At 41.6% G+C, this 26,970-nt stretch overlaps 2 protein-coding genes across 21 annotated transcripts in view; one reads left to right on the top strand and one right to left on the bottom strand.

Annotated features, from left to right (window-relative positions):
• Positions 1-62: 62 nt before the first annotated feature.
• nyx (nyctalopin) lies at positions 63-23,836 on the top strand. The gene is made up of 5 exons (XM_061879724.1): positions 63-3,908; positions 3,978-4,042; positions 9,397-9,683; positions 9,768-10,072; positions 21,940-23,836. Exons 2-5 carry the CDS (start codon positions 4,021-4,023, stop codon positions 22,736-22,738), a joined length of 1,413 nt encoding a protein of 470 aa, XP_061735708.1. The 5' UTR covers positions 63-3,908; positions 3,978-4,020; the 3' UTR covers positions 22,739-23,836.
• Positions 23,837-25,648: 1,812 nt separating this feature from the next.
• Positions 25,649-26,970, bottom strand: part of caska (calcium/calmodulin-dependent serine protein kinase a) — a 252,512-nt gene continuing 251,190 nt past the window's right edge. For all 20 annotated transcript variants that reach the window (XM_061879695.1, XM_061879694.1, XM_061879699.1 and 17 more), the window contains one exon: positions 25,649-26,505. In XM_061879695.1, the coding sequence (XP_061735679.1) occupies positions 26,329-26,505 (177 nt within the window). In that variant the 3' untranslated portion in view covers positions 25,649-26,328. The remainder of the gene's footprint in view (positions 26,506-26,970) is intronic.

Raw genomic sequence — 26,970 nt, 5'->3', positions numbered from 1 at the left:
AATATTGTGCAATGGTTTGTTTATACCAACAATTAGATTTACAATGTGAAACTTTTGACATAGGCTCATATCATGCCACTCAAGATATAGCAAGACATTTTGGATATAATTTTAACGACTATAGTTTACAGCTTATGAAAACCTTAAATTGAAAATTCAGATTTTTTTCCTAAAACTAAACCAAGTGGTATATCTCACTTTATGTAATGAGAGTTACATTAGTTTCACATTTGAAGTTGAATTGTTGAAATGGACTTTTACAATACCTTTTAGTTTTACCTATATCCCATCAACCTGACCTATTTGCCTTCCATGTTGAACTTGCGGTGTTTTAGGCAGCAAATCCACATTGCTTTCAGATTGACCTAATTTTGAAAGTTTTAGTGGGGGGATTGTCACATGGTCCTTTTATAATGCCCTCATAACTCCATTAAATGTGTCATACGGACATGTAGTGATGGGCCAGACCAAACTGTAGCCTCTATGTATAAAGAAACACAAGGAGTGGTACAGTAAACTGACTTTTCAGTTGAAGTCACTGAGCAAAAAAAAAAAAAACATTAGTATGCTGCATTTGCCATCGGTATTTGTCGCTATCATCGATCTAAATGGAATTGAGAAAAGTTCTGAGGTGTGGGATTATTTCTACTTTTAAAGTGCCCAATATGGTAAATGCTTTTTCAGGTTGGCTCATTGACCTAAGTTGCTGGTTTCATATTCCTTTCTACATAGCTTTTTGTTAGAAAATACTTTTATTTTATTTGCTGGTCAAATGTACCTGCGTACTAGTCATCCAAATGTATCATTCAATTCGCATCTTGTAGTGGATGGATTATCTTGACAAAACATACTAACCAATTCAGACAGATTTGTCAACAATTTTAGAGCTAAATAAGCATTTTTATCTACATAGAAAATGGAGGTCTGGAGAAGTTCAGCTCTAGAAAGAATGGAGTAAAAAGTGTTTGTGTAGTGTACATTAGTTTATCCTTGTTTAAATTGTCTTGAATATTGTAAATTTTACCTCTTAACTTTTTTTCTATTACTTTTTCCTTTTAAGGCGGACTTTAGCAGCGTTATGAGAGAAAAATGCACTTAAATCAAAAGTTTTAGTATTTTAATATGACAAAGTCGTAACGTTGCGAAAAAGTACTTTGTAGTCATGGAAAAGGTATCTTATGAGAAACAGTCCAATTTTATGCCAAGTTGAGGAATATTTGTTACAAGTAAAGTAAAAAGGACGTACTGTATGCCAAAAGCAACACCACAAAGTCTGTATTAGAAGAATAAAGTATTGGTACAAGAAAGTCAATGATAGCAAAGTCACTTTTACAAAGAATATTTTGTACGAGAATTGTCAAATTACTCAAAAGTCACAAATGTTACACGTGTGTTTTTTTATTTAAATTTCAAATATTATTCACATATCAGAAAAAACTCATGTTAAAATTTTTTGGGGCAACAATAGCCATATGGGAAAAATATCAGGAAAAACTTGTGTAACAAAACACTTTTGACAAGAATAGGAATATTATAGGAAAGAAACATGTTACATTAAGCCACTTGTATAGAAATTAAGCAATCCTATAGAAGAGTCCATTATGATTTTTTTGTCAATGTTTAAGATTTTGTAATTTCTGACAAGGTGCAATACAAAAATACTCATGGGAATTAGAGGGGGAAAATGCTTGATTTTGTGAGATTGTTTTAAAAGTCAACATGGTCAGTACTTGGAAAAATGTTGCAATATTTAATTATGGCTGTAGCTGTAGTAATATTACAAAACCATTGAAGTTGGCACATTTGTGTAAATGATAAATAACAATACAATGAGTTGCAAATCCTTTTAAACTTTTCAAGACTGCAAAGACAAGATACTTAACGTTCGAACTGGTAAACTTTATTTTTTGCAAATATTAGCCAATTTAGAATTTGATGCCTGCAACATGTTTCAAAACAGGCGGCACAAGTGGCAAAAAATACTGAAAAAGTTGAGCAATGCTTATTAAATAGTTAATTGAACTATCCCACAGGTGAACAGGCTAATTGGGAACAGGCGGGTGCTATAAATAAGTAAAAAAGCAGCTTCCATGAAATGCTCAGTCATTCACAAACAATGATGGGGTGAGAGTCACCACTTTGTGAACAAATGTGTGAGCAAATTGTCCAACAGTTGAACATTTCTCAACGTGCTATTGCAAGGAATTTAGGGATTTCACCATCTACAGTCCACAATATCATCAGAAGGTTCAGAGAATCTGAGGAGATCACTGCACGTAAGCGTAAAGGCTGAAAACCAACATTGAATGCCCGTAACGTTCAATCACTAAGACGCTACTGCATTAAAAAGCGCCATCAGTGTGTAAAGGATATCACCACATGGGCTCAGGAACACTTCAGAAAACCACTGTCGGTAACTACAGTTAGTCACTACATCTGTTAGTGTTAGGTAAAACTATGCAAAGCGAAAGCCATTAATCAACACCCAGAAATGTTGCCGCCTTCGATGGGCCCGAGCTCATCTAAGATTCACTGATGCAAAGTGGAAAAGTGTTCTGTGGCCTGTCGAGTCCACATTTCAAATAGTTTTTGGAAACTGGATGTTGTCTTTCGGACCCAAGAGGAAAAGAACCATCCGGACTGTTTTAGGCGCAAAGTTAAAAAGCTAGCATCTGTGATGATATGGGGGTGTATTAGTGCAAGGCATGGGTAACTTACACATCTGTGAAGGCACCATTAATGCTGAAAGGTACATACAGGTTTTGAAGCAACATATGTTGCCATCCAAGCAATGTGTGAAGGCACCATTAATGCTGAAAGGTACATACAGGTTTTGAAGCAACATATGTTGCCATCCAAGCAATGTCTTTTTCATAGCTGCCCATTCTTATTTCAGCAAGACAATGCCAAACCTCATTCTGCACGTGTTACAAACAGCGTGGCTTTGTAGTAAGAGTGCAGGTACTGGATTGGCCTGCCTGTCGAGTGAGTACCTGTCTGACATTGAAAATGTGTGACGCAATATGAAGCGTAAAATACGACAGCGGAGACCCCAGACTGTTGAACAACTTAGGCTGTACATCAAGCAAGAATGGGAAAGAATTCCACTTCAAATATTGGTGGTCTCAGTTCCCAAATGTTTACTGACTGCTTTTAAAAGGAAAGGCCATGTAACACAGTGGTAAAAATGCCTCTGTGCCATTTTTTTTTTTTTTTTTACAATGTGTTGCTACCATTCAGTTCTAAGTTAATGACTACTTGCAAAAAAAAAAAATGTTTCTCAGTTTGAACAGACAACGCTTATTTTGAGATTAGTTCCTTTACAACTCTTGTGGCCATATTTCAGACTGTTTAAAAAATAAAATTCTCTTGCGAAAAAAAAAAAAAAGGACATGAAAAGGTCATGTGTTGCCCTGACAAGTAAGTTGTAATATTGAAAGTGGTACTGTTACAAAAATAAACCTACATTTACAAGAAATTTCCTATTGCAGCAACAAAAATGTTTACTGCAAGTACTTGTGAGTTTGTAACACTTTCATTATTGGGACATTTTTACTTATGCAGACATTTTACCACATCCACACAAGAAATTGTGTGTGTGTTTCTAAGTTAAAGCTCTGCCTCGCTAATCCCGCCAACCTTTCATCTCCATCTCTAGGGGATTTGACTTCCATTAAGAGATGGCTTTTTGCTGGGTTTGTGTGTGAGTGACAAAACACGCACACACACACACACGAGGGCAAAGAGTGGGTGGGTCAAATGTTGAAAGACTTTCAAGTAAAATGGATGTGAAGCCAACCAGTGAAGTTTGAGGGTGAACAACATGGACACACGTATGGGCATTTGGACTGGGACTTCTCATCATCATTACAGCACACATGGATGCAACATTCTGGAAAGTTCCACAGGTAACCTGAACAGATTTGTCATAAAAAAAAAATGAAAATGACTTTTATGTTTTGACGTCGCTGTTTCAGAGCTGCGTTAATCCCGGCATGTCCCAGATGAGAGACAAGAGTAATGACGGCCATCGCTTTCACGGGTCAGTGATGTGAATGTGTTTGATCATTGCAATCCTCATCTTGGATGTAAATGTATAGTGAATGTGTTTTCCACACAGCTGATTAAATTAAGAGTGAAATCCCACGGCGGACTGTAGATAATGTTTTTGTAGCTAATCTTTAAACATAAAATATGTTCCTTCTGAACAATCACATCATTTGTAAAAGCATGAATGACCTCCATCATTCAACCTTATACTGTATTCTGCACATTTATTTGAAAGTCTCATCAATCTCAATATGTCTGTTATATTTGCTTGAAATTCAGCCCCTTCCTTAAAAATTTAAGTTTTCCTTAAAAATAAAAAAATAAGATGCAAAGTCACCAAAAAGACAAATATTTGTTACGGGATTAAAATTTAAATATTACAAGTCATAATAAGAAGGTTTTTTGGGGAGAAAATGTATCTCCAAGCAGACATACCTGTCAACATGCACTTTTAAAAAGATGGGAAAGTGTGGTCTTTCTGGGTTGCTGGTTGAAAGACCCGACTAATGGTCTACTGTGGTATACAACTATTCTCCTGCCGTGCATTTATTTTGAAGAGGTGATATTATCCTAACATCTGTCGTTTTGCACCAGTTTCGTATTTTTCCGGACTATAGAGCCACACTCACTACATTTTAGAGACTTTTTTTTACTTATAGTAGCTGCACCGGACTATAAGCCACAGATATAAGTTGCGAAAAAAGGTATTCACACAGAAATATTTTGTAGATGTTAATTTACATACCTTAATTATTTCCAAACGGTGTCTGTAAAACGGCAGTAAAACGTATCATCGTCATGGACCCACTAGCTGCGGAAGCGAGCTCTCCAATCAGCTAAATAGACTCAATAACTCCACAGTGACATTTTGTTGAATTTACTGAGGGTTTGTGAAACTGAAACAATACAAAATGAAAGCAATTGTAAGTTAATACTAACACGGATACTTGGAAACGCGTTATCATATTAGCTATTGCTAATGGTGCTAGCGTCATTACTGTACATTAAGATAGCATGTACAAATATGCATAGAAACACTCTGACAGATATCACACATGGATGGTTTAGAAAGTATAAACAGTTTTAATTATACTGTAAAACTTACAAATGTTGCTTCGAGTGATGAATGAAGAATCCATACGAGTAGACCCGCTATGGACGACTAGAAAACGAACGGCACTCAGGTTGAAAAAATTACTACGCTTAAATGGAAGGACCACCAGCCGCGAGTGAACTCGTCAAAACAATGGCACCATAGCACAAACAATAAAAGACGTTCTTAGCGTATTTGCTTGTTTTTGTTCTACTTTTGTTTACAGCCATCAGCTCCAAAAAATTCATAAATTAACCACAACATTTTATAAGCTGCAGGGTCAAAGTGTTGGAAAGAAGTAGCGGTTTATAGTCTGGAAATTACGGTATTTGGGTCCTACACATCCCCTCAGACTAGAGCTGTCCTATCTAGTCCCGGAGCATGAACTGATGAAGCCTGCTCGTCTTCCAAGATAACCGAAACAGTCCAGTTACCATCAATTCAATGTCCTGAAAATTGTCACAGAAAAATGTTGCAATGGTACCAAAAAAGTCCAAAATGTTTACAAATATATAATATAAACAAAGAAAAAACTTGTAACGTTATAAAACAGTTTGAATTTATCTGGAAAAAGTGGAAATCATCCTAAATAGAAATCTACAAAATGTAGTTATGAAAACTCTTCATTATACTGGAAAAAGAAGAAAGTTTTAATGATACAAAAAAATTATAGCAGAGGAAAATATTTATCTGAAAAATAAGTTGTTAAATAGTTTTTTTATGGAAAAAGGCATTGCAAAATACAAAAAAATTGTGAGCGAGTAAATAATTTGAATAAAAAATAAAAAAAAAGTTGTTTTATGAAGAAGTGAAAAAAGTATTATAAAAAAAGTTGATATCATGAAAAGTAATTATGTGTAAAAAAAAAGTAGCACATTTTGTATTCTTAGATCCATCCATCCATCTTCTTCCGCTTATCTGAGGTTGGGTCGTGGGGCCAGCAGCCTAAGCAGGGAAGCCCAGACTTCCCTCTCCACTTCGTCCAGCCACTTCGTCCAGCTCTTCCTAGGGGATCCTGAGGCGTTCCCAGACCAGCCGGGAGACATAGTCTTCCCAACATGTCCTGGGTCTTCCCAGTGGCCTCCTACTGGTCGGACGTGCCCGTAAGACCTCCCTAGTCCTGCATTCGAGTGGCATCCTGACCAGATGCCCGAAACACCTTATCTGGCTCCCCTCCATGTGGAGGAGCAGCGGCTTTACTTTGAGTTCCTCCCAGACCCAAAGCTTGTGACTATAGGTGAGGATGGGATCGTAGATCGACCGGTAAATTGAGAGCATTGCCTTCCGGCTCAGCTCCTTCTTCACCACAACGGATCGATACAGCGTCCGCGTTACTGAAGACGCCGCACCGATCCGCCTGTCGATCTCACGATCCACTTTTTCCTCACTCGTGAACAAGACTCCTAGGTATTTGGAACTCCTCCACTTGGGGCAGGGTCTCCTCCCCAACCCGGAGATGGCAATCCACCCTTTTCCAGGCGAGAACCATAGACTCAGACTTGGAGGTGCTGATTCCCATCCCAGTCGCTTCACACTCTGCTGCGAACCGATCCAATGAGAGCTGAAGATCCTGGCCAGATGAAGCCATCAGGACCACATCATCCGCAAAAAGCAGAGACCTAATCCTGCAGCCGCCAAACCAGACCCCCTCAACGCCTTGACTGCGTCTAGAAATCCTGTCCATAAAAGTTATGAACAGAATCGTTTTTCTTAGGTAAAAGTCATAATAATAAACTAAATTTGACAAGTTACAAAAATGCATACTTTTACGTTATCAGGAAGTATTTAATGAATAAAAGCTATAATATTTAGAAAAAAGTCTAAATTGTTCCCAAAATATAATCATATAGCAAGAAATCACAAAAAAATATCAAACAAAATGTCAACATCACAAAAGTCATCATTTTATGTGAATAAACTTCTAATAGAATTAATTAAAAAATACAGTAATTCTATGAGGAAGAGTTATTGTTATGAAAGTTATTTATGACCAAAAATGTAATATTACAAAAAAAATATTTTTTACGGGATAAAAGTAGAATAGTACATTTTGTATTAGGAGGTAAAAGTCATATTAATTGATTAAATTTGATGAATTACAAAAAGGCATAATTTTAAGATAATGGAGTATTTGATGAAAAAAAGCTAAAATGTTAAGACTAGAGTCAAAAATTTCCCCAAAAATAATCATATGGCAAGAATTTACAAAACATTATCTGAAAACAAAATGTAAACATTACAATTGTCATAATTTTATGTGAATAAACTTCTATTAGAATAAATAAAAAACAGTAATTCTATGAAGAGTGCTAATGTTATGAAAGTTATTTATAATAAAACATGTAAAATTACAAAAATAGTAATTCATATGAGAAAAAATTACAATAGCACATTTTGTATTATGAGGTATAATCTAAATTTGACAATAATATATTAATACAAAAAGGCCTAACTTTACAATAATGGCGTATTTGCTGAGAAAAAGCTACAATGTTAAGAAAAAAGTCAATTTCTTTCCAAAAAATCTTATGGAAAGAAATTACAGAAAAAATATCTGAAAACCAATTGTCAGCATTACAAGTCATAATTTTATATGAATAAACTTATATTAGAAGAAAAATAAAGAAATGGTAATTATATGAGGAAGAGTGATAACATTATGAAATTAATTCATAATAAAAAATTAATATTACAAAAACAGTATTTTTTTATGGGATGAAGGTACAATAGTACATTTGGTATTATGAGATAAAAGTCGTAATAATAAACTAAATTTGACAAGAATATATTAATGTTTAAAAAAGGCATAATTTTACGATAATGGGGTATTTGATGAAGCTACAATGTTAAGAAAAAAGTCTAAATTTTTCCGACAAAATAATCATATGGCAAGAAATCACAAAAAAATATTATCTGAAAACAAAATGTCAACATTACAAAAGTCATTTTATGTGAATAAACTTATTAAAATAAATAAACAGTAATTATACGAGGAAGAATGCTATTGTTATGAAAGTTATTTATGATTAAACATGTAAAATTACAAAAACTGTAATTTTTACGAGAAAAAAGTACAATAGCACATTTTTTTATTATGAGTTATAAACTAAATTTGACAATATTAAATAAAAAATAAAAAAGGTATCATTTTACAATAATGGAGTATTTGATGAGAAAAAGCTACAATGTTAAGAAAAAAGTCAACATTTTCCCCAAAAAATAATCATATGGCAAGAAATCACAAAAAAATATTATCTGAAAACACATTGTCAACATTAAAAAAGTCATCATTTTATGTGAATAAACTTCTAATATTAGAAGAAAAATAGAAAACAGTAATTTTATGAGGAATATTATGAAAGGTTTTTATGATAAAAAATGTTATATTACAAAAATAGTAATTTTTATGAGAAAAAGGTACCATAGTACATTTTGTATAACAAGGTAAAATTCGTAATAAGTAAATTTCACAAGAATATATTACAGTACAGGGCAGCAGGGTGGTAGTGCGTCTGCCTCACAATCCGAAGGTCCTGAGTAGTCCTGGGTTCAATCCCGAGCTAGGGATCTTTCCGTGTGGAGTTTGTATGTTCTCCCCGTGACTGCGTGGGCTCCCTGCGGGTACTCTGGCTACCTCCCACTTCCAAAGACATGCACCTGGGGATAGGTTGATTGGCAACACTAAATTGGCCCTAGTGTGTGAGTGTGAATGTTGTCTGTCTATCTGTGTTGGCCCTGCGATGAGGTGGCGACTTGTCCAGGGTGTACACCGCCTTCTGCCCGATTGTAGCTGAGATAGGCACCAGAGCCCCCCGTGACCCCAAAGGGAATAAGCGGTAGAAAATGGATGGATGGATATTACAGTTCAATTACATAAAATATTAATTTCATGCCAATGGAATGTTTCTAGAAGAAAAAAGCTGCAATGTTAAACACAGGAAATCACAGGAAAAATGTTGCAATAAAGTCATCAGTCAAAAACGTGCAATATTAAAAAAGTCATTGTTTTGGGAGAATAAAATTGTAATATGACAAAATAAATGTTCCAAAAGATTTATTTTCATGTCAAAGTCCTGAATGCGCTAATGTGGAATCCAGTTCTATGAAAGTTGTGATCTTACAAGAGTCCATTTTCTTATCTGAGGTGGAGTCGCGGGGGCAACAGCCTAAGCAGAGAAGTCCAGACTTCCCTCTCCCCAGCCACTTTTTTGAAAGTGAAATTGTAATATGAAGTAAAAACTTGTGACCTCCAGTCTGGTTGCTGTGCCTGCTACCTGCTGCGGCGCTGTCTCGCTGGGCATGCGTGCGGGCGTGTCCCCGGTCCTGCTCCTGCACGCAGGAGAAGAGCTGCAGCGTCCTATGCGACCGCTCCGGTCTCGCTGAGCTGCCCAGAGAGTTCCCCTGCGAGGCGTCGGCCATCAACCTGGACAAGAACAGCCTCAAGTTCCTATCGGAGAAGGCCTTCGGTACCCTGCCGTCCCTCAAGTTTCTCTCTCTGGACCACAACAACATCTCCTTCATCACACCTGGAGCCTTCAAGGTCCGCCAGCAGAATCCTGAGGGACACCAGAGTTGGTCTCCAACGGGGGTCTTATCTGTTAAATGTACTATGCTTGTTCTGCAGGGCTTAGCCAACCTGGTGGAGCTGAAGATGGCGCACAACGAGTACATCAGCTACCTTCACACCCGCACCTTCACCGGACTGAAGAAGCTGGTGCGCCTGGACCTCTCCGACTGCAACCTTTTCAACATCCCAGACCGCATCTTCATCGAGCAGACGGCGCTCAAGGAGCTGCTCTGTTTCCAAAATAAGTTCCGCAGGATCCCCGGAGCATTCCGAGGCATGGAAAACTTAACCCACATCTACCTGGAGAGGAGCAAGATTGAGGCGGTGGCCTACAACTCTCTGCTGGGCCTGGGCAGTCTGAAGTAAGTCAATGGGTCCATGATTGCGGTTTTGGGTCATCCCAGAACTGAATGTGTTTGGTCAGTCACGGTATGGTCCAAAACGGGTACTTACAACTCTTTAGGGCCTAGTTCGCCTTAAGTGGGATGGTAATTGTGGTTCATGGTCACCCCTAAAGTCTACCCCAGAACCTAATGTGATTGGTCCGTCATGGTGTGGTTTAGAACGGGTGTCCACAACTCTCTATTCAAGTAAGTCTCAAGGACTATGATTGTTTGTTTAGAGTCACCACCAAAGTTTATCTCAGAACTTCATGTGATTGGTCGGTCATGGTTTAGTTAAAACGAGGGCCTTCAACTCTCTACAGGGTTAGGGTTAGTGGTATGGTTTGGATTGGTATGGTTTGGAATGGCACCTACAACTTCTTTCCTGGACATCCTTTGCTTTTTTAGTAAGTCTCTGGGACCATGATTCTGGTTTAGGGTCACCCCCAAAGTCTACCTCAGAACTTAATGTGTTTGGTCGGTCATGATGGTGTGGTTCAGAACGGGTGCCTTCAACTCTCAGCAGGCTCAGGGTTAGAAGTATGGTTTGGAATGGCACCTACAACTTCTTTCCTGGACATCATTTGCTTTTTTAGTAAGTCTCTGGGGCCATGATTGTGGTTTAGGGTCACCCCCAAAGTCTACCTCAGAACTTAATGTGTTTGGTCGGTCATGATGGTGTGGTTCAGAACGGGTGCCTTCAACTCTCTGCAGGCTTAGGGTTAGTGGTATGGTTTGGATTGGTATGGTTTGGAATGGCACCTACAACTTTTTCCTGGGCATCATTCGCTTTCAGTAAGTTTATGGGACCATAGTTGTGGTTTAGGGCCACCCCTAAAGTCCACCCCAGAACCTAATGTGATTGGTCCGTCATGGTGTGGTTTACAACGGGTCTCTACAACTCTCTATTTAAGTAAGTCTCAAGGACTATGATTGTTGATTTAGGGTCAACACCAAAGTCTATCTCACAACTTAATGTGTTTGGTCGGTCATGGTGTAGTTCAGAACGAGGGCCTTCAACTCTCTACAGCAGGGGTCTCATACTCAATTTACCTGGGGGCCACTAAATGCAGAAACTGGGTGAGGCTGGGCCGCAAGAAAATATTTCTTTAAAAAATCTAACATGCACTTTTTAATAAATTCACCTTCTATGAATGGCTTTCCCGCCCTAGCAATATACTTGGCAAATCTCACGATTTTTCCGGGAGACTCCTGAATTTAAGTGAACCTCCCGACAATGTACCGGTGCAACCATTCTCCCAAATTTTTCCCAATTTTCATCCGGCCGACATTATTAAGGGCTGCCGTGATTGCACTGCCTTTAACGTCCTTTACAACAGTGGTTCCCAACCTTTTTTCAGTGATGTACCCCCTGTGAACATTTTTTTAATTCAAGTACCTCCTAATCAGAGCAAAGCACTTTTGGTTGAAAAAAAGAGATAAAGAAGTAAAATACAGCACTATGTCATCAGTTTCTGATTTATTAAATTGTATAACAGTGCAAAATATTGCTCATTTGTAGCGGTCTTTCTTGAACTATTTGGAAAAAAAGATATAAAAAGGGCGGTACCTCTGGATTGGCAGACCGGGGTGGTGGTCCCTCTCTTTAAGAAGGGGGACCGGAGGGTGTGTTCCAACTATCGTGGGATCACACTCCTCAGCCTTCCCGGTAAGGTTTATTCAGGTGTACTGGAGAGGAGGCTTCGCCGGATAGTCGAACCTCGGATTCAGGAGGAACAGTGTGGTTTTCGTCCTGGTCGTGGAACTGTGGACCAGCTCTATACTCTCGGCAGGGTTCTTGAGGGTGCATGGGAGTTTGCCCAACCAGTCTACATGTGCTTTGTGGACTTGGAGAAGGCATTCGACCGTGTCCCTCGGGAAGTCCTGTGGGGAGTGCTCAGAGAGTATGGGGTATCGGACTGTCTGATTGTGGCGGTCCGCTCCCTGTATGATCAGTGTCAGAGCTTGGTCCGCATTGCTGGCAGTAAGTCGGACACTTTTCCAGTGAATGTTGGACTCCGCCAAGGCTGTCCTTTGTCACCGATTCTGTTCATAACTTTTATGGACAGAATTTCTAGGCGCAGTCAAGGCGTTGAGGGGTTCCGGTTTGGTGGCCACGGGATTAGGTCTCTGCTTTTTGCAGATGATGTAGTCCTGATGGCTTCATCTGGCCGGGATCTTCAGCTCTCACTGGATCGGTTTGCAGCCGAGTGTGAAGCGACCGGAATGAGAATCAGCACCTCCAAGTCCGAGTCCATGGTTCTCGCCCGGAAAAGGGTGGAGTGCCATCTCCGGGTTGGGGAGGAGACCCTGCCCCAAGTGGAGGAGTTCAAGTACCTAGGAGTCTTGTTCACGAGTGGGGGAAGAGTGGATCGTGAGATCGACAGGCGGATCGGTGCGGCGTCTTCAGTAATGCGGACGTTGTATCGATCCGTTGTGGTGAAGAAGGAGCTGAGCCGGAAGGCAAAGCTCTCAATTTACCGGTCGATCTACGTTCCCATCCTCACCTATGGTCATGAGCTTTGGGTCATGACCGAAAGGATAAGATCACGGGTACAAGCGGCCGAAATGAGTTTCCTCCGCCGGGTGGCGGGGCTCTCCCTTAGAGATAGGGTGAGAAGCTCTGCCATCCGGGAGGAGCTCAACGTAAAGCCGCTGCTCCTCCACATCGAGAGGAGCCAGATGAGGTGGTTCGGGCATCTGGTCAGGATGCCACCCGAACGCCTCCCTAGGGAGGTGTTTAGGGCACGTCCAACCGGTAGGAGGCCACGGGGAAGACCCAGGACACGTTGGAAAGACTATGTCTCCCGGCTGGCCTGGGAACGCCTCGGGATCCCCCGGGAAGAGCTAGACGAAGTGGCTGGGGATAGGGAAGTCTGGGCTTCCCTGCTTAGGCTGCTGCCCCCGCGACCCGACCTCGGATAAGCGGAAGATGATGGATGGATGGATGGATGGATATAAAAATAACAAAAAAACTTGTTGAAAAATAAACAAGTGATTCAATTATAAATAAAGATTTCTACACATAGAAGTAATCATCAACTTAAAGTGTCCTCTTTGGGGATTGTAATAGAGATCCATCTGGATTTATTAACTTAATTCTAAACATCCATCCATCCATTTTCTACCGCTTGTTCCCTTTTGGGGTCGCTGGCGCCTATCTCAGCTACAATCGGGTGGAAGGCAGGGTACACCCTGGACAAGTCGCCACCTCATCGTAGGGCCAACACAGATAGACATTTCTTCACAAAAAAGGAAATCTTTAACATCATTATTTATGGAACATGTCCACAAAAAGTCTAGCTGTCAACACTGAATGTTGGATTGTTGTATTATTTTTCCACAGTTTATGAACTTACATTCATACTTCATTGAAGTATTATTCAATAAAGATATGTATAAAGGATTTATGAATTGTTGCTGTTTTTTAGAATGTTTTTAATAAATCTCACTTGTCCCGTGGCATACCTTCAAGTACCTCCAGGGGTCCGCGCACCCCCAAAATAAGACTACTGCTCCACTACATGTCATCGCGCACGCTCTTACATCACACAACCAATGTAACATGCTGTATGAGACTTGTGTAAAATAACGTCAGTGGCTGCAAGACGTAGTTATTCAACAGCCATACAGGTCACACTGAGGGTGCCGTATAAACAACTTTAACACTGTTACAAATATGCGCCACACTGTGAACCCACAACAAACAAGAATGACAAACCCTTTTTGGGAGAAATTCCGCACCCTAACACAACTTAAACACAAGAGAACAAATACCCGGAACACCTTGCAGGGCTACAATATACAACACCTCAACGGACGCAAGTAGGGAGGATGGGGGTGTGGGGGGTTGGTGGTAGCAAGGTATATTGTAGCCCCGAAGAGTTAGGTCTGCATGGGATTCTGGGTATTTGTTCTGGTGTGTTTATGTTGTGTTACGATGCGGATATTCTCCCGAAATGTGTTTGTCATTCTTGTTTGGTGTGGGTTCACAGTCTGGCACATATTTGTAACAGTGTTAAAAGTTTTTTTACGACCACCCTTAGTGTGACGTGTGTAGCTGTTGATCAAATACATCTTGCAATGACACACGTGCTTCTCACATGGCCAGATGCAACATACCACTGGGCTTGCACGCTGCCAGTTCAGGATGTAGAGGGCACTAAAGGCAGCGCCCATATGGCACTCTCTGAATATTGTTGATCTGGTTAAAATTGACAGGGGCTTCGAGAGAATTGGTGCCCTGAAATTCAGGGGTCTCCCGGGAAAATTGGGGACGTTGGCAAGCATGACCTATCAAGCGCCGTTCATATAAACTCGCGGGCCGCGCCAACATTAAAATTTCATATCAAAGCGCGGGCCGCATAGTAACGTCTCACGGCTCGCAATTGGCCCGCGGGCCGCATGTTTGAGGCCCCTGCTCTACAGGGTTAGAGTTAGTGGTATGGTTTGGGTTGGTATGGTTTGGAATGGCACCTACAACTTTTTCCTGGGCATTGTTCGCCTTAATCCAAGATGGCGGCGCCCGGAAGGGCTGCGACCTCGAGGAGCTCCTGCTAAATATGGAACATTTGGCAGAAATACCGGACAATTCTACAAAATGTATGGCTGGCTCACATCCTGGTCACTCCGTGATCACGTACGACCGCCAGGCACTTCTGGATGTGGACATATCGGGCCGTTTTGGACTGATAGACGCGTGCTTGCTAAACCTGCTAACTAGCACGGGAATACTACGACGGCTACATCCAGCGGCCTGTGAAGCTGGGGAGTATAGTAGCAGCGGGGGCCGTCTACGGAGCAGACGCCAGCGGTGTGATCGGAAACGCGGATGCCGAGCGGGGCTAAAAACAAAGCAGAATACTAATCCCCACAGAACACCACTTCCCTCCATCCTGAAGCCGGATTTAAATGGAAGATGCGAGACTACTGGTCTGGGTAAGGAATCAGTTAAATTAGAACAAGTTTTTTTCTGCTTTGAGTGTTTCAGAGTTGGACATGTGTTTTACTGAGGTGGCTAACTATGATGCGTGCAGTTTATCAAAACAACAAACAAACAATCGGAAAATTCCCGTCGTATCAATTCCTAGATATGGTCGTAATTATAGTAAATGCACTGGGCATAATAAACACAACATTATTAATATTGCTACTACGGACAATTTGATCAAAAATTCCCTAAAACAGCCCACTACCTATAATATAGGTTTTTTAAACATAAGATCATTGTCTCCCAAAACGTTGTTAGTTAATGATATCATCAGAGACAACAATCTTAACGTCATCGGTCTCAGCGAAACCTGGCTTAAACCAAACAACTTTTTTGCGCTAAACGAGGCATGTCCTCCTAACTTTACACATGCGCATATTGCCCGTCCTCTTAAAATATACAACGAAAACTTTAACCTTAGTCCTAACATAAATAATAAATATAAATCGTTTGAGGTGCTTACTATGAGGTCTGTCACACCGCTGCCTCTACACCTGGCTGTTATTTACCGCCCCCCAGGGCCCTATTCGGACTTTATCAATGAATTCTCAGAGTTCGTTGCTGATCTAGTGACACACGCCGATAATATAATCATAATGGGGGACTTTAATATCATATGAATACCCCATCGGACCCACCGTGCGTAGCGCTCCAGACTATAATTGATAGCTGTGGTCTCACACAAATAATAAATGAACCCACGCATCGCAACGGTAATACGATAGACCTAGTGCTCGTCAGGGGTATCACCGTTTCCAAAGTTACGATACTCCCGTGTACTAAAGTATTGTCCGATCATTACCTTATAAAATTCGAGGTTCAGACGCATGTTCGACAAACTAATAATAATAATAACTGCTATAGCAGCCGCAACATTAATACGGCCACAACGACAACTCTTGCTGACCTACTGCCTTCGGTAATGGCACCATTCCCAAAGTATGTGGGCTCTATTGATAACCTCACTAACAACTTTAACGACGCCCTGCGCGAAACCATTGATAACATAGCACCGCTAAAGTTAAAAAAGGCTCCAAAACAGCGTACCCCGTGGTTTACAGAAGAAACTAGAGCTCAGAAATTATGTAGAAAGCTGGAACGCAAATGGCGCACGACTAAACTTGAGGTGCACCATCAAGCATGGAGTGATGGTTTAATAACTTATAAACGCATGCATACCTTAGTTAAAGCTAAATATTACTCAAATCTCATCCACCGTAATAAAAACGATCCTAAATTTTTGTTTAGTACGATAGCATCGCTAACCCAACAAGGGACTCCTCCTTCCAGTAGCTCCACCCACTCAGCTGACGACTTTATGCAATTCTTTAGTAAGAAAATTGAAGTCATTAGAAAGGAGATTAAAGACATTGCGTCCCAGCTACAAATGGGTTCTATTAACACTGACACGATTGTATATACGGCGGATACTGCCCTCCAAAATAGTTTCTCTTGTTTTGAGGAAATAACATTAGAGGAATTGTTACAACGTGTAAATGGAATAAAACAAACAACATGTTTACTTGACCAACTTCCTGGGAAACTGATCAAGGAGCTCTTTGCATTATTAGGTCCATCAGTGCTAAATATTATAAACTTATCACTTTCCTCGGGCACTGTTCCCCTAGCATTCAAAAAAGCGGTTATTCATCCTCTTCTTAAAAGACCTAACCTCGATCCTGACCTCATGGTAAACTACCGACCGGTGTCTCACCTTCCCTTTATTTCAAAAATCGTCTAAAAAATTGTTGCGGAGCAGTTAAATGAACACTTAGCGTCTAACAATCTATGTGAATCCTTTCAATCCGGTTTCAGGGCAAATCACTCCACGGAGACAGCCCTCGCAAAAATGACTAATGATCTATTGCTAACGATGGATTCTGATGCGTCATCTATGTTGCTGCTCCTCGATCTTAGTGCTGCTTTCGATACCGTCGATCATAATATTTTATTAGAACGTATCAAAACACGAATTGGTATGTCAGACTTAGCCCTGTCTTGGTTTAATTCTTATCTTACTGATAGGATGCAGTGCGTCTCCCATAACAATGTGACCTCGGACTACGTTAAGGTAACGTGTGGAGTTCCCCAGGGTTCGGTCCTTGGCCCTGCACTCTTTAGCATTTACATGCTGCCGCTAGGTGACATCATACGCAAATACGGTATTAGCTTTCACTGCTATGCTGATGACACCCAACTCTACATGCCCCTACAGCTGACCAACACCCCAGATTGTAGTCAGCTGGAGGCGTGTGTTAATGAAATTAATCAATGGATGTCCGCTAACTTTTTGCAACTCAACGCCAAAAAAACGGAAATGCTGATTATCGGTCCTGCTAGACACCGACCTCTATTTAATGATACAACTCTAACGTTTGACAACCAAACAATTAAACAAGGCGACACGGTAAAGAATCTGGGTGTTATCTTTGACCCAACTCTCTCCTTTGAGTCACACATTAAAAGCGTTACTAAAACGGCCTTCTTTCATCTCCGTAATATCGCTAAAATTCGCTCCATTCTGTCCACTAAAGACGCTGAGATCATTATCCATGCGTTTGTTACGTCTCGTCTCGATTACTGTAACGTATTATTTTCAGGTCTCCCCATGTCTAGCATTAAAAGATTACAGTTAAATAAATGATAAATGGGTTGTACTTGTAGAACGCTTTTCTACCTTCAAGGTACTCAAAGCGCTTTGACACTACTTCCACATTTACCAATTCACACACACATTCACACACTGATGGAGGGAGCTGCCATGCAAGGCGCTAACCAGCACCCATCAGGAGCAAGGGTGAAGTGTCTTGCTCAGGACACAACGGACGTGACGAGGTTGGTACTAGGTGGGGATTGAACCAGGGACATTCAGGTTGCCCACGGCCACTCTTCCACTGCGCCACGCCGTCCCATTGGTACAAAATGCGGCTGCTAGACTTTTGACAAGAACAAGAAAGTTTGATCACATTACGCCTGTACTGGCTCACCTGCACTGGCTTCCTGTGCACTTAAGATGTGACTTTAAGGTTTTACTACTTACGTATAAAATACTACACGGTCTAGCTCCATCTTATCTTGCTGATTGTATTGTACCATATGTCCCGGCAAGAAATCTGCGTTCAAAGGACTCCGGCTTATTAGTGATTCCCAAAGCCCAAAAAAAGTCTGTGGGCTATAGAGCGTTTTCATTTCGGGCTCCAGTACTCTGGAATGCCCTCCCGGTAAAAGTTTGAGATGCCACCTCAGTAGAAGCATTTAAGTCTCACCTTAAAACTCATTTGTATACTCTAGCCTTTAAATAGACTCCCTTTTTCGACTAGTTGATCTGCCGTTTCTTTTCTTTTTCTCTTATGTCCCACTCTCCCTTGTGGAGGGGGTCCGGTCCGATCCGGTGGCCATGTACTGCTCGCCTGTGTATCGGCTGGGGACATCTCTGCGCTGCTGATCCGCCTCCGCTTGGGATGTTTTCCTGCTGGCTCCGCTGTGAACGGGACTCTCGCTGCTGTGTCGGATCCGCTTTGGACTGGACTCTCGCGACTGTGTGGATCCATTATGGATTGAACTTTCACAGTGTCATGTTAGACCCGCTCGACATCCATTGCTTTCGTCCTCTCCAAGGTTCTCATAGTCATCATTATCACCGACGTCCCACTGGGTGTGAGTTTTCCTTGCCCTTATGTGGGCCTACCGAGGATGTCGTAGTGGTTTGTGTTGTGGTTTGTGCAGCCCTTTGAGACACTAGTGATTTAGGGCTATATAAGTAAACATTCATTGATTGATTGATTGATTAATTAAATCTATGGGAACAAGAGTGTGGTTTAGGGTCACCACCAAAGTCTATCTCAGAACTTCATGTGTTTTGTCATCATGGTGTGGTTCAGAACGGGTGCTTTCAACTCTCTGCAGGCTTAGGGTTAGTGGTATGGTTTGGATTGGTATGGTTTGGAATGGCACTTACAACTTTTTCCTGGGCATCATTTGCTTTCAATAAGTCTATGGGACCATGGTCGTGGTTTAGGGTCACCCCTAAAGTCTACCCCAGAACCTAATGTGATTGGTCCGTCATGGTGTGGTTTAGAACGGGTGCCCACAACTCTCTATTTAAGTAAGTCTCAAGGACTATGATTGTTGGTTTAGGGTCACCATCAAAGTCTATCTCAGAACTTCATGTGTTTTGTCGGTCATCGTGGTGTGGTTCAGAACGGGTGCCTTCAACTCTCTGCAGGCTTAGGGTTAGTGGTATGGTTTGGATTGGTATGATTTGGAATGGCACCTACAACTTTTTCCTGGGCATCATTCGCTTTCAGTAAGTCTATGGGACCATGGTTGTGGTTTAGGGTCACCCTTAAAGTCTACCCCAGAACCTAATGCGATTGGTCCATCATGGTGTGGTTTAGAACAGGTGTCCACAACTCTCTATTTAAGTTAGTCTCAAGGACTATGATTGTTGGTTTAGGGTCACCACCAAAGTCTATCTCAGAACTTAATGTGATTGGTCGGTCATGGTGTAGTTTAGAAAGAGGGCCTTCAACTCTTTACAGGGTTAATGGTATGGTTTGGATTGGTATGGTATGGAATGGCACCTACAACTTTTTCCTGGGCATCGTTCGCCTTAAGTCTATGGGACCATGATTGTGGTTTAAAGTTAAAGTTAAAGTACCAATGATTGTCACACACACACTAGGTGTGTCGAAATTATTCTCTGCATTTGACCCATCACCCTTGATGGGTCAAATGGTATTTTTGGATTAATATGGTTTGGAATGGCACCTACAACTTTTTCCGTGGCATCGTTCGCCTTAATTAAGTCTATGGGAGCAAGAGTGTGGTTTAGGGTCACCCCCAAACTCTACCCCAGAACCTAATTTGATTGGTCAGTCATTTTGTGGTCCAGAACGGACGCCTTCAACTCCGTGCAGGGCTTTACCTTTTTAAGTAAGTCTCAGGGATCGTGATTGTTGTTTAGGATCTACCTCAGAACTTAATGTTTTTGGTTGGTCATGGTGTGGTCCAGAACGGGCGCCTTCAACTCTCTGCAGGGTTAGTGTTATGGTTCGGAACAACCTTCTGCTGGGCTTTGTTCACCTTAAGTAAGTCCATGGGACCATAATTGTGGTTTATGGTCACCCCAGAAGTCCACTCAAGAACTAGACGTGTTTGGATGGTCATGGCGTGGTTTAAAACGGCGTGCTTTCAACTCCCTGCAACGTTGGGGTCAGTGGTATGGTTCAGAATGGCACTTACAACTTTCTGCTTGGCATGGTTTGCCACAAGTAAGTCTCAGGGACCATGATAGTGGTATAGGGTCACCCCCAAAGTCTATCTCAGAACTTTGTGTTTGGTCATCATGGTGTGGTTCAGAACGGGTGCCTTCAACTCTCTGCAGGGTTAGGGTTAATGGTATGGTTTAGAGTGGTATGGTTTGGAATAATACAAACAAAACATTTCACATGTACATAACGAATCTCCGCCTTTGCCATGAAGCTCAAAAGTGAGCTCAGGTACTTCTTGCTTTAAACTGATCATCCTTGAGGTGTTCCTACAGCTTATTGGAGTCCAGGTGTGGTAAATTCAGTTGATTGGGCATGATTTGGAAAGGTATATAAAGTCCCGCACTTGACAGTGCACGGCAGAGCACAAAGAATGAAGTCAAAGCAGTTGTCTGTAGACCTCCTAAACAGGATTGTCTCGAGGCACAAATCTGGGCAAAGGTACAGAAAAATATCTGCTGCCTTGAAGGTGACCAATAACTTAGTGGTCACTCTTTCAGAGCTACAACATTCCTCTGTGGAAAGAGGAAAAGCTTCCAGAAGGACAGCTATCTCTGCCTCAAACCACCAATCTATCTGGCCTTTAAGGTAGAGTGGCCAGACCAAAGCCATTTCTTAGTAAAAGTTTGCCAAAATTCACCTGAAAGACTCTCAGACCATTGGAAACAAAGTATTTGGTCTTTTATACCATCCCTGCAGTAAAGCATTGTGGTGGCAGCATCATGATGTGGGGATGGTTTTCAGAACTGAGAGACCAGTCAGGATAGAGAGAAAAATGAATGCAGCAATATACAGAGACATCCTGGATGAAAACCTGCTGGGGTGACGGTTCATCTATTAGCAAGACAACGATCTTAAGCCCACAGCCAAGATATCAAAGGAATGGCGTCAGGACAACTCTGTAAATGTCTTTGAGTGGCCCAGTGAGAGCCCAGACTTAAATCCCACTGAACATCTCTGGAGAGGTCTGAAAATGGCTTCCATCCAACCTGATGGAGCTTGAGAGGTGCTGCCAAGAGGAATTGGCGAAACTGCCCAAAGATAAGTGTTCCAAACTTGTGGCATCGTATTCAAAAAGACTTGAGGATGAAGTATTGAGCAAAGGGTCTGAATACTTATGGGATTTGTTAGTTTTTAAAATTTGCAAAGATTTTTAAAAACCTTTTCACATTGTCATTATGGGGTCTTGTGTGTGGGATTTTGAGGAAAAATTGGATTTATTCCATTTTTGGAATAAGGCTGTAACATAATAAAATGAAAACTAAGGGGACCATTAGTCTTCATTTATTTGCTTTTAGAGGGTCGCTGGGGGAACTACAGGAGTTCTTGGTCATGAGACTTGGACCGTGTTGCTGTCTTTCCGTGGGACTTCGAAGGTTTGGTTTGTAACGGTATGGTTTGGAAGAGGTGGAGCAGGTGGCGAACCAAGGCTCCTCAAGGTAGACCTCCCTCGAATGAAGACTGCAAGTCTGAAATGGAAACTACGGATCAAAACTGAACTGAAGTGTACTTCTTGTTGAAAAATAGTCTTTAATTGCGGTTTCCGAAATGTTCTTGAAACTCCTCAACGTGTCTCCTGATTGCAGATACCTGAACCTCCAAGAGAACCGTATCAACGTCATCCACGACCAGGCCTTCCAGGACCTGGTGCGCCTGGAGAACTTTTACCTCAACGACAACCAGCTGTCCGACTTGCCGCGGCAGGCCTTCAAGGGCCTGAGCCGCCTCAAGATGCTCAACCTGGGCGGGAACCGGCTGACCAACGTGTCCAAGACCTGGTTCAGCGACCTGGTGGAGCTGGAGATCCTCTACCTGGACCGGAACCAGCTGCTCTACATCGAGGAGGGCACCTTCGAGAACCTGACCAGCCTGATCACGCTGCACCTGAACAGCAACAACCTCACCACTCTCCCCTTCCCGGTTTTCCAGCCCGTCTACTTCCTGGGCCGCCTCTACCTCTTCAAGAACCCCTGGGAGTGCCAGTGCTCCCTGGAGTGGCTCAAGGACTGGATGGAGAACTACAAGCTGGTGCGGGACATCCCCTGCTCGGCGCCCTCCTCCGTCGCCGGGTTGGATCTGGGCCAGGTGGTCTTTACTAAGGTGAACGGTACCTGCGTGGACCCGGCGGACCTAAACCTGACCACGGTGTCTTCGGAGGTGACGCCCACCACGGAGAACCGCTTCAACAGCCTCCTGTCCAAGCTGCTGCAGCAGGAGCACCGCGACGAGATGGGGAACTGGACGGAGGGCGCTCGCAACGGGACGCTGGCGAACCCCGTAGAGGGACAGCTGTCGGCGGGGACAGACCGGCGTTGCTGTCCAAGAAGGTGGTCTCTCGCGGCATGGCTCATCTTCTGGGCCGGAGCGGGACTTTCTTGTACGTAAGTTTCCCTGACGGAGTAGCTTCGAAGCGTCCATTTTGTTAACGTCCTGGCCTAAGCGTTCTTTGTCACTGACAGATGTTCTCTCACTCGCTGTTCTTTCCTGCACTCTCTCTCTCTCTCTCTCTCTCTCTCTCTCTCGCCGTTAATCTTCTTACATCATGTGAGTCCCCCTCCCACTTGATGAAGGCGGGGGCTGTGGGGGTGCGATTGACATATGCCAGACTGTGGATTTGGGGGATTCCTGCACTCTGACGCCGTCCGCGTGTCACTTCGTAGTCTTGATGCTGCTGTGGTCGCCTCGAATATTTTTTTAAATAATGGCAATAAAAAGCAAAAAAAAACAAAAAAACAAAATGTTTCCTTTTCCTCGCCTCAATCGAGGAGTGGAGTTGATGTTTAGCGAGGGACTATGGCCTGAGATCATCGTCTAGCAACTTTTCCACATGGTAAATGCTGCAGGTTTCACTGCACGTCTTGAAGACACTTTCTCCTGCAGCGCCTCACATGCTGCATGCTGGATTTTAAATATATTGCAACACAAAAACAAAAATCAAAATCCCTGATTTAAAGCTGCGAGGATTAGGAGCGACAAAACACTCCGACTGATTGGAACCTGTCTTTTATGTCCAAAATTGGAATATTTGTTTTAGTCCTGTCAAACATTCATCTTTATCAACTCGTTAAGCAGGCTTCTGCATTGTGACCAATCACCTGCTTGCATCGTTTAGATCAGGGGTCGGCAACCCGCGGCTCTTTGTTCACTCTGATGTGGCTCAGCTGCATAATCGCCAACCCCCCTGATTGTTTTGGGGGGGGGTTCCGTATTTTGGTGCCTCTCCCAGACATCACCCGGGGTTAACATTCTCAGATTTTCACGATATAGAGGGCGTGCCGCGATGGCTTTACTTTTACAGTCCTCTACGACATGTCATCGCGCCCGCCTTTACACAGCGCTATCTGCGTGCCGGCCGGATGCGTGCATTTTGCTGCTTCTATCGTCACACGTACAAGATTGCAAGGCATACTTTGTCAACAGCCATACGGGTTACACTGAAGGTTGTGATATAAACAACTTTAACACTCTTACTAATATGCGCCAAACTGTGAACCCACACCAAACAAGAATGACAAACACATTTCGGGAGAACATCCGCACTGTAACACATTATAAACGCAACATAACAATTACCCAGAATCCCCTGCATCCATGACTCTTCCAGGCTATATTATATACCCCCGTGCCTCCAACCCCGCCCACCTCAACCGACGCACTGAGTCATGGATGCAGAGGATTCTGGGTAATTGTTATGTTGCGGATGTTCTCCCGAAATGTGTTTGTCATTTTTGTTTGGTGTGGGTTCACAGTGTGGCGCATATTAGTAAGAGTGTTACAGTTGTTTATACAGTATCACAACCTTCAGTGTAACCTGTATGCCTTGCAGTCGTGTACGTGTATCTGCGGAAGCCACGTACAACATGTTGCTGGGCTGGCAAGCTATTTGCACATGTAGAAGGCGTCAAAGGCAGTGGCTTCATAAAACACCCATATTGTTATCTGCGTGACCATCAGCAGATATTCGCGAGAATGGTTGCGGCTCCCATTGTCTTTATTTTGTGAAACGGGTCAAAATGGTTCTCTCGAGTGGTAAAGGTTGTTTTGAGTTTATTGTCAAAATGTCTCAGAGGAACACTTTTGAAATGTACTTGTTCACGCGAGGTCCGTGATTATGTGACACTTCCTGTCTGGCAACATCCGGGTGGAAGGTAAAGCAGCATGCATCAGCAAAAGACGATTCTTTTTAGTTTTCCTATCTTCATATTTCACTGTTGTTCGATCAAAACGTTTTTCGCATTTTACCCTTCTTGTAATATTCCAACTAAATTATCGAAAAAGTAAGACATGTTTTGGATATTTCTACTTTATTCCTGTTAAATATCTCATGCAGATTTGTCATTTACTAACATTTTTAAGTACAACACATTTATTTGGCTGCTTTTAGGACTTTATTCTTGTAAAATCACCATTTTGTTCAGTTAATAGAAAATAATTCTTGTAAAAAATGTTTTTTCTTGTAGTACTTTATTCTGGGAAAAAATGTGCAATGTAGATTTAATGATAAACGACAGGTTCTGTGTTTCAGGTTCTGTGTTTAAAATTATTTTAAATGTTGGAGTAAATGAACCGTAATTCAGCCCATTTACTGGAGAACATTTCAGTTTGTGTAGAATTACTTTAAAAAAAAAAAAAACATTCATCAATACCGTAATATGAATTTTGCGTATTAACATTCCCACCGCAAATTCTCCATAAAAATGTAGTTTTTTTCATGTAAAATTCAAGATTCGATTGTCATCAAGTTCTGTTTTCTTTTCTCCATATTCAGAAGTCGTCCAGTTATAGAAAGTACTTTTACTTTCTCAATTTTTTTGTCTTAATTTTACAAAAAAAAAAAAAAAAAAAAGAGTACAATTTTAATTTTGCTAATCTGATCTCTGTCTCATGAAGTCCACACATTTCTTGTAATATTGCTTCATTGTAGGAATAATCCAGTTTCAAGTTTTTGTTTACGTAATGAAGTTTTTCGGAAGAAAATGTACTGTATTCTTGTAAAATGACCTTCTCATGTTGGTTCAGTCTTAAAACTTTGCTAATATAATTAAAGCTCAAATTTTTCTTTAGTTGTATACATTTTTTGTATTTTACTCGCTATATTCCAATGATATTCTTGCGCAAGTAACTTTTTCATATTTTCATGTTATCTATTTTCACTTTCATTATTCAATTACTGCAAAATGTATTTTCCTCTTAAAATTGTATATTTTCTAGTAATATGTTCTGTCCTGTTTATTATATCATTGTGTTGATACTTTTGAGTTGTGGGGAACAACAAAAGAAAAAGCCACACTAAAGTTTGTTAGTCCAACACACAAAAGGAAATATATTTAAAAAAAAATGTTTATACTGAAAAGCTGCTTTCATCTTATCTCACACACATTTGTGAGATGAGGACATGTGACTTTTTTTGTGCGACAAATGTCCGTGTAGCGACAGGACATCCATCCTTGCGCTTCTACTTCCTTCATCTTCTTCCAAACAGCTGGAATATTTTTTTCATTTTCTCTGAGCTTTTTACAGAAGAAAAAGGACACGAGGGTCTCAGGGCCCCCCGAGCTTTGCCATAGAAATGTTCCACATGCAGGATGAAGTCCTCTTGTTCTTTATACAAGTGTGGAGTAATAACGCCTGTATGGACGGGTTGAAGAGGCAGGAGGCGCGAGAGAGTCTGAGGATCAAGGAAAAGAATAAATACAAAAATGTCATGTGACATGAGCTACACATGAAGCATGTTTGTGTGCTTTTTTTATTTAGATTTTTTTTTTGCAGGTCCACTTTAGTGTCCTCTCGATGATGATGAAGAAGAGTGGGCGGGGACACAGGACTGTCTCTTTAAAACATCTAGAAAAAAGTTGTGTCCTCTAGTTAGAAGACAGACAATATTCATTTTGGGTGGAACAACACGTTGTCCGAGTAGAGGGGCGTGGTTATGCGGAAGCTCGCCATTGGCCTGTCGGGTTGTGGGCGGGGCTCAATCAGTAGACCCAGGAGACTGGCACCCATTGGCTGCTGCTGCACACCAACTCCACCGCCTCCTCCAGGTGTCGGATGGTGTCGTCGATCTCGTTGTTGATGATGGTTTGGTCAAAGTAGTGAGCGTACGTCTTCTGCAGGATCTCAGACTCTTTCTGCAGCCGCTGGAGGGACTCGTCCTGCACGGGTCACAAGTCAGCTCTTATCGTCTCAAAATCACTTTTTTTTTTTTTTCAAGCAACTTCAATAGGATATGGTTTGATGGCACTAGCTGCAGGGGAAAATGTTTGAAAGGAATAGCAGAAGATTTAAAGCATTAAAAAATCTGCATTTTTAGGGCTTTCTAAGAGCGCGTCCAACATTTGCATTTTTGTGCCATTCTTGAAACAAATCTATAAAAAAAAAAAATGTTTTTTGTAATATTTTATATTTATTCTCATGCAAATTACAACTTATATTCATCACATTATTTTTTACATAAAACTATGATGCTTTTTCTGTAATATGAGGATGTAATTTACCTTCCGTGATGTAACCACTTCCTCTTTTTTTTGTGCAAAACTCTAGATCAGAGGTGTCAAACTCATTTTAGCTTAGGGGCCGCGTGGAGGAAAATATATTCCCGCGTGGGTCGGACAGGTAAA

Source organism: Nerophis ophidion, linkage group LG19 (genome assembly GCF_033978795.1).
Source record: "Nerophis ophidion isolate RoL-2023_Sa linkage group LG19, RoL_Noph_v1.0, whole genome shotgun sequence".
Classification (NCBI taxonomy): Eukaryota; Metazoa; Chordata; class Actinopteri; order Syngnathiformes; family Syngnathidae; genus Nerophis; species Nerophis ophidion.
The sequence above is the reverse complement of the archived record's forward strand: the minus strand, read 5'-3'. Positions and strand labels throughout refer to the sequence as shown.

Excerpts from the sequence above, each read along its gene's own strand:
- nyx (XM_061879724.1), top strand. The coding sequence starts at position 4,021 with ATGACGGCCATCGCTTTCACGG. Across the intron at positions 4,043-9,396 it reads GACGGCCATCGCTTTCACGG|TCTGGTTGCTGTGCCTGCTA; the intron begins GTCAGTGATGTG and ends TGTGACCTCCAG. Across the intron at positions 9,684-9,767 it reads TCACACCTGGAGCCTTCAAG|GGCTTAGCCAACCTGGTGGA; the intron begins GTCCGCCAGCAG and ends CTTGTTCTGCAG.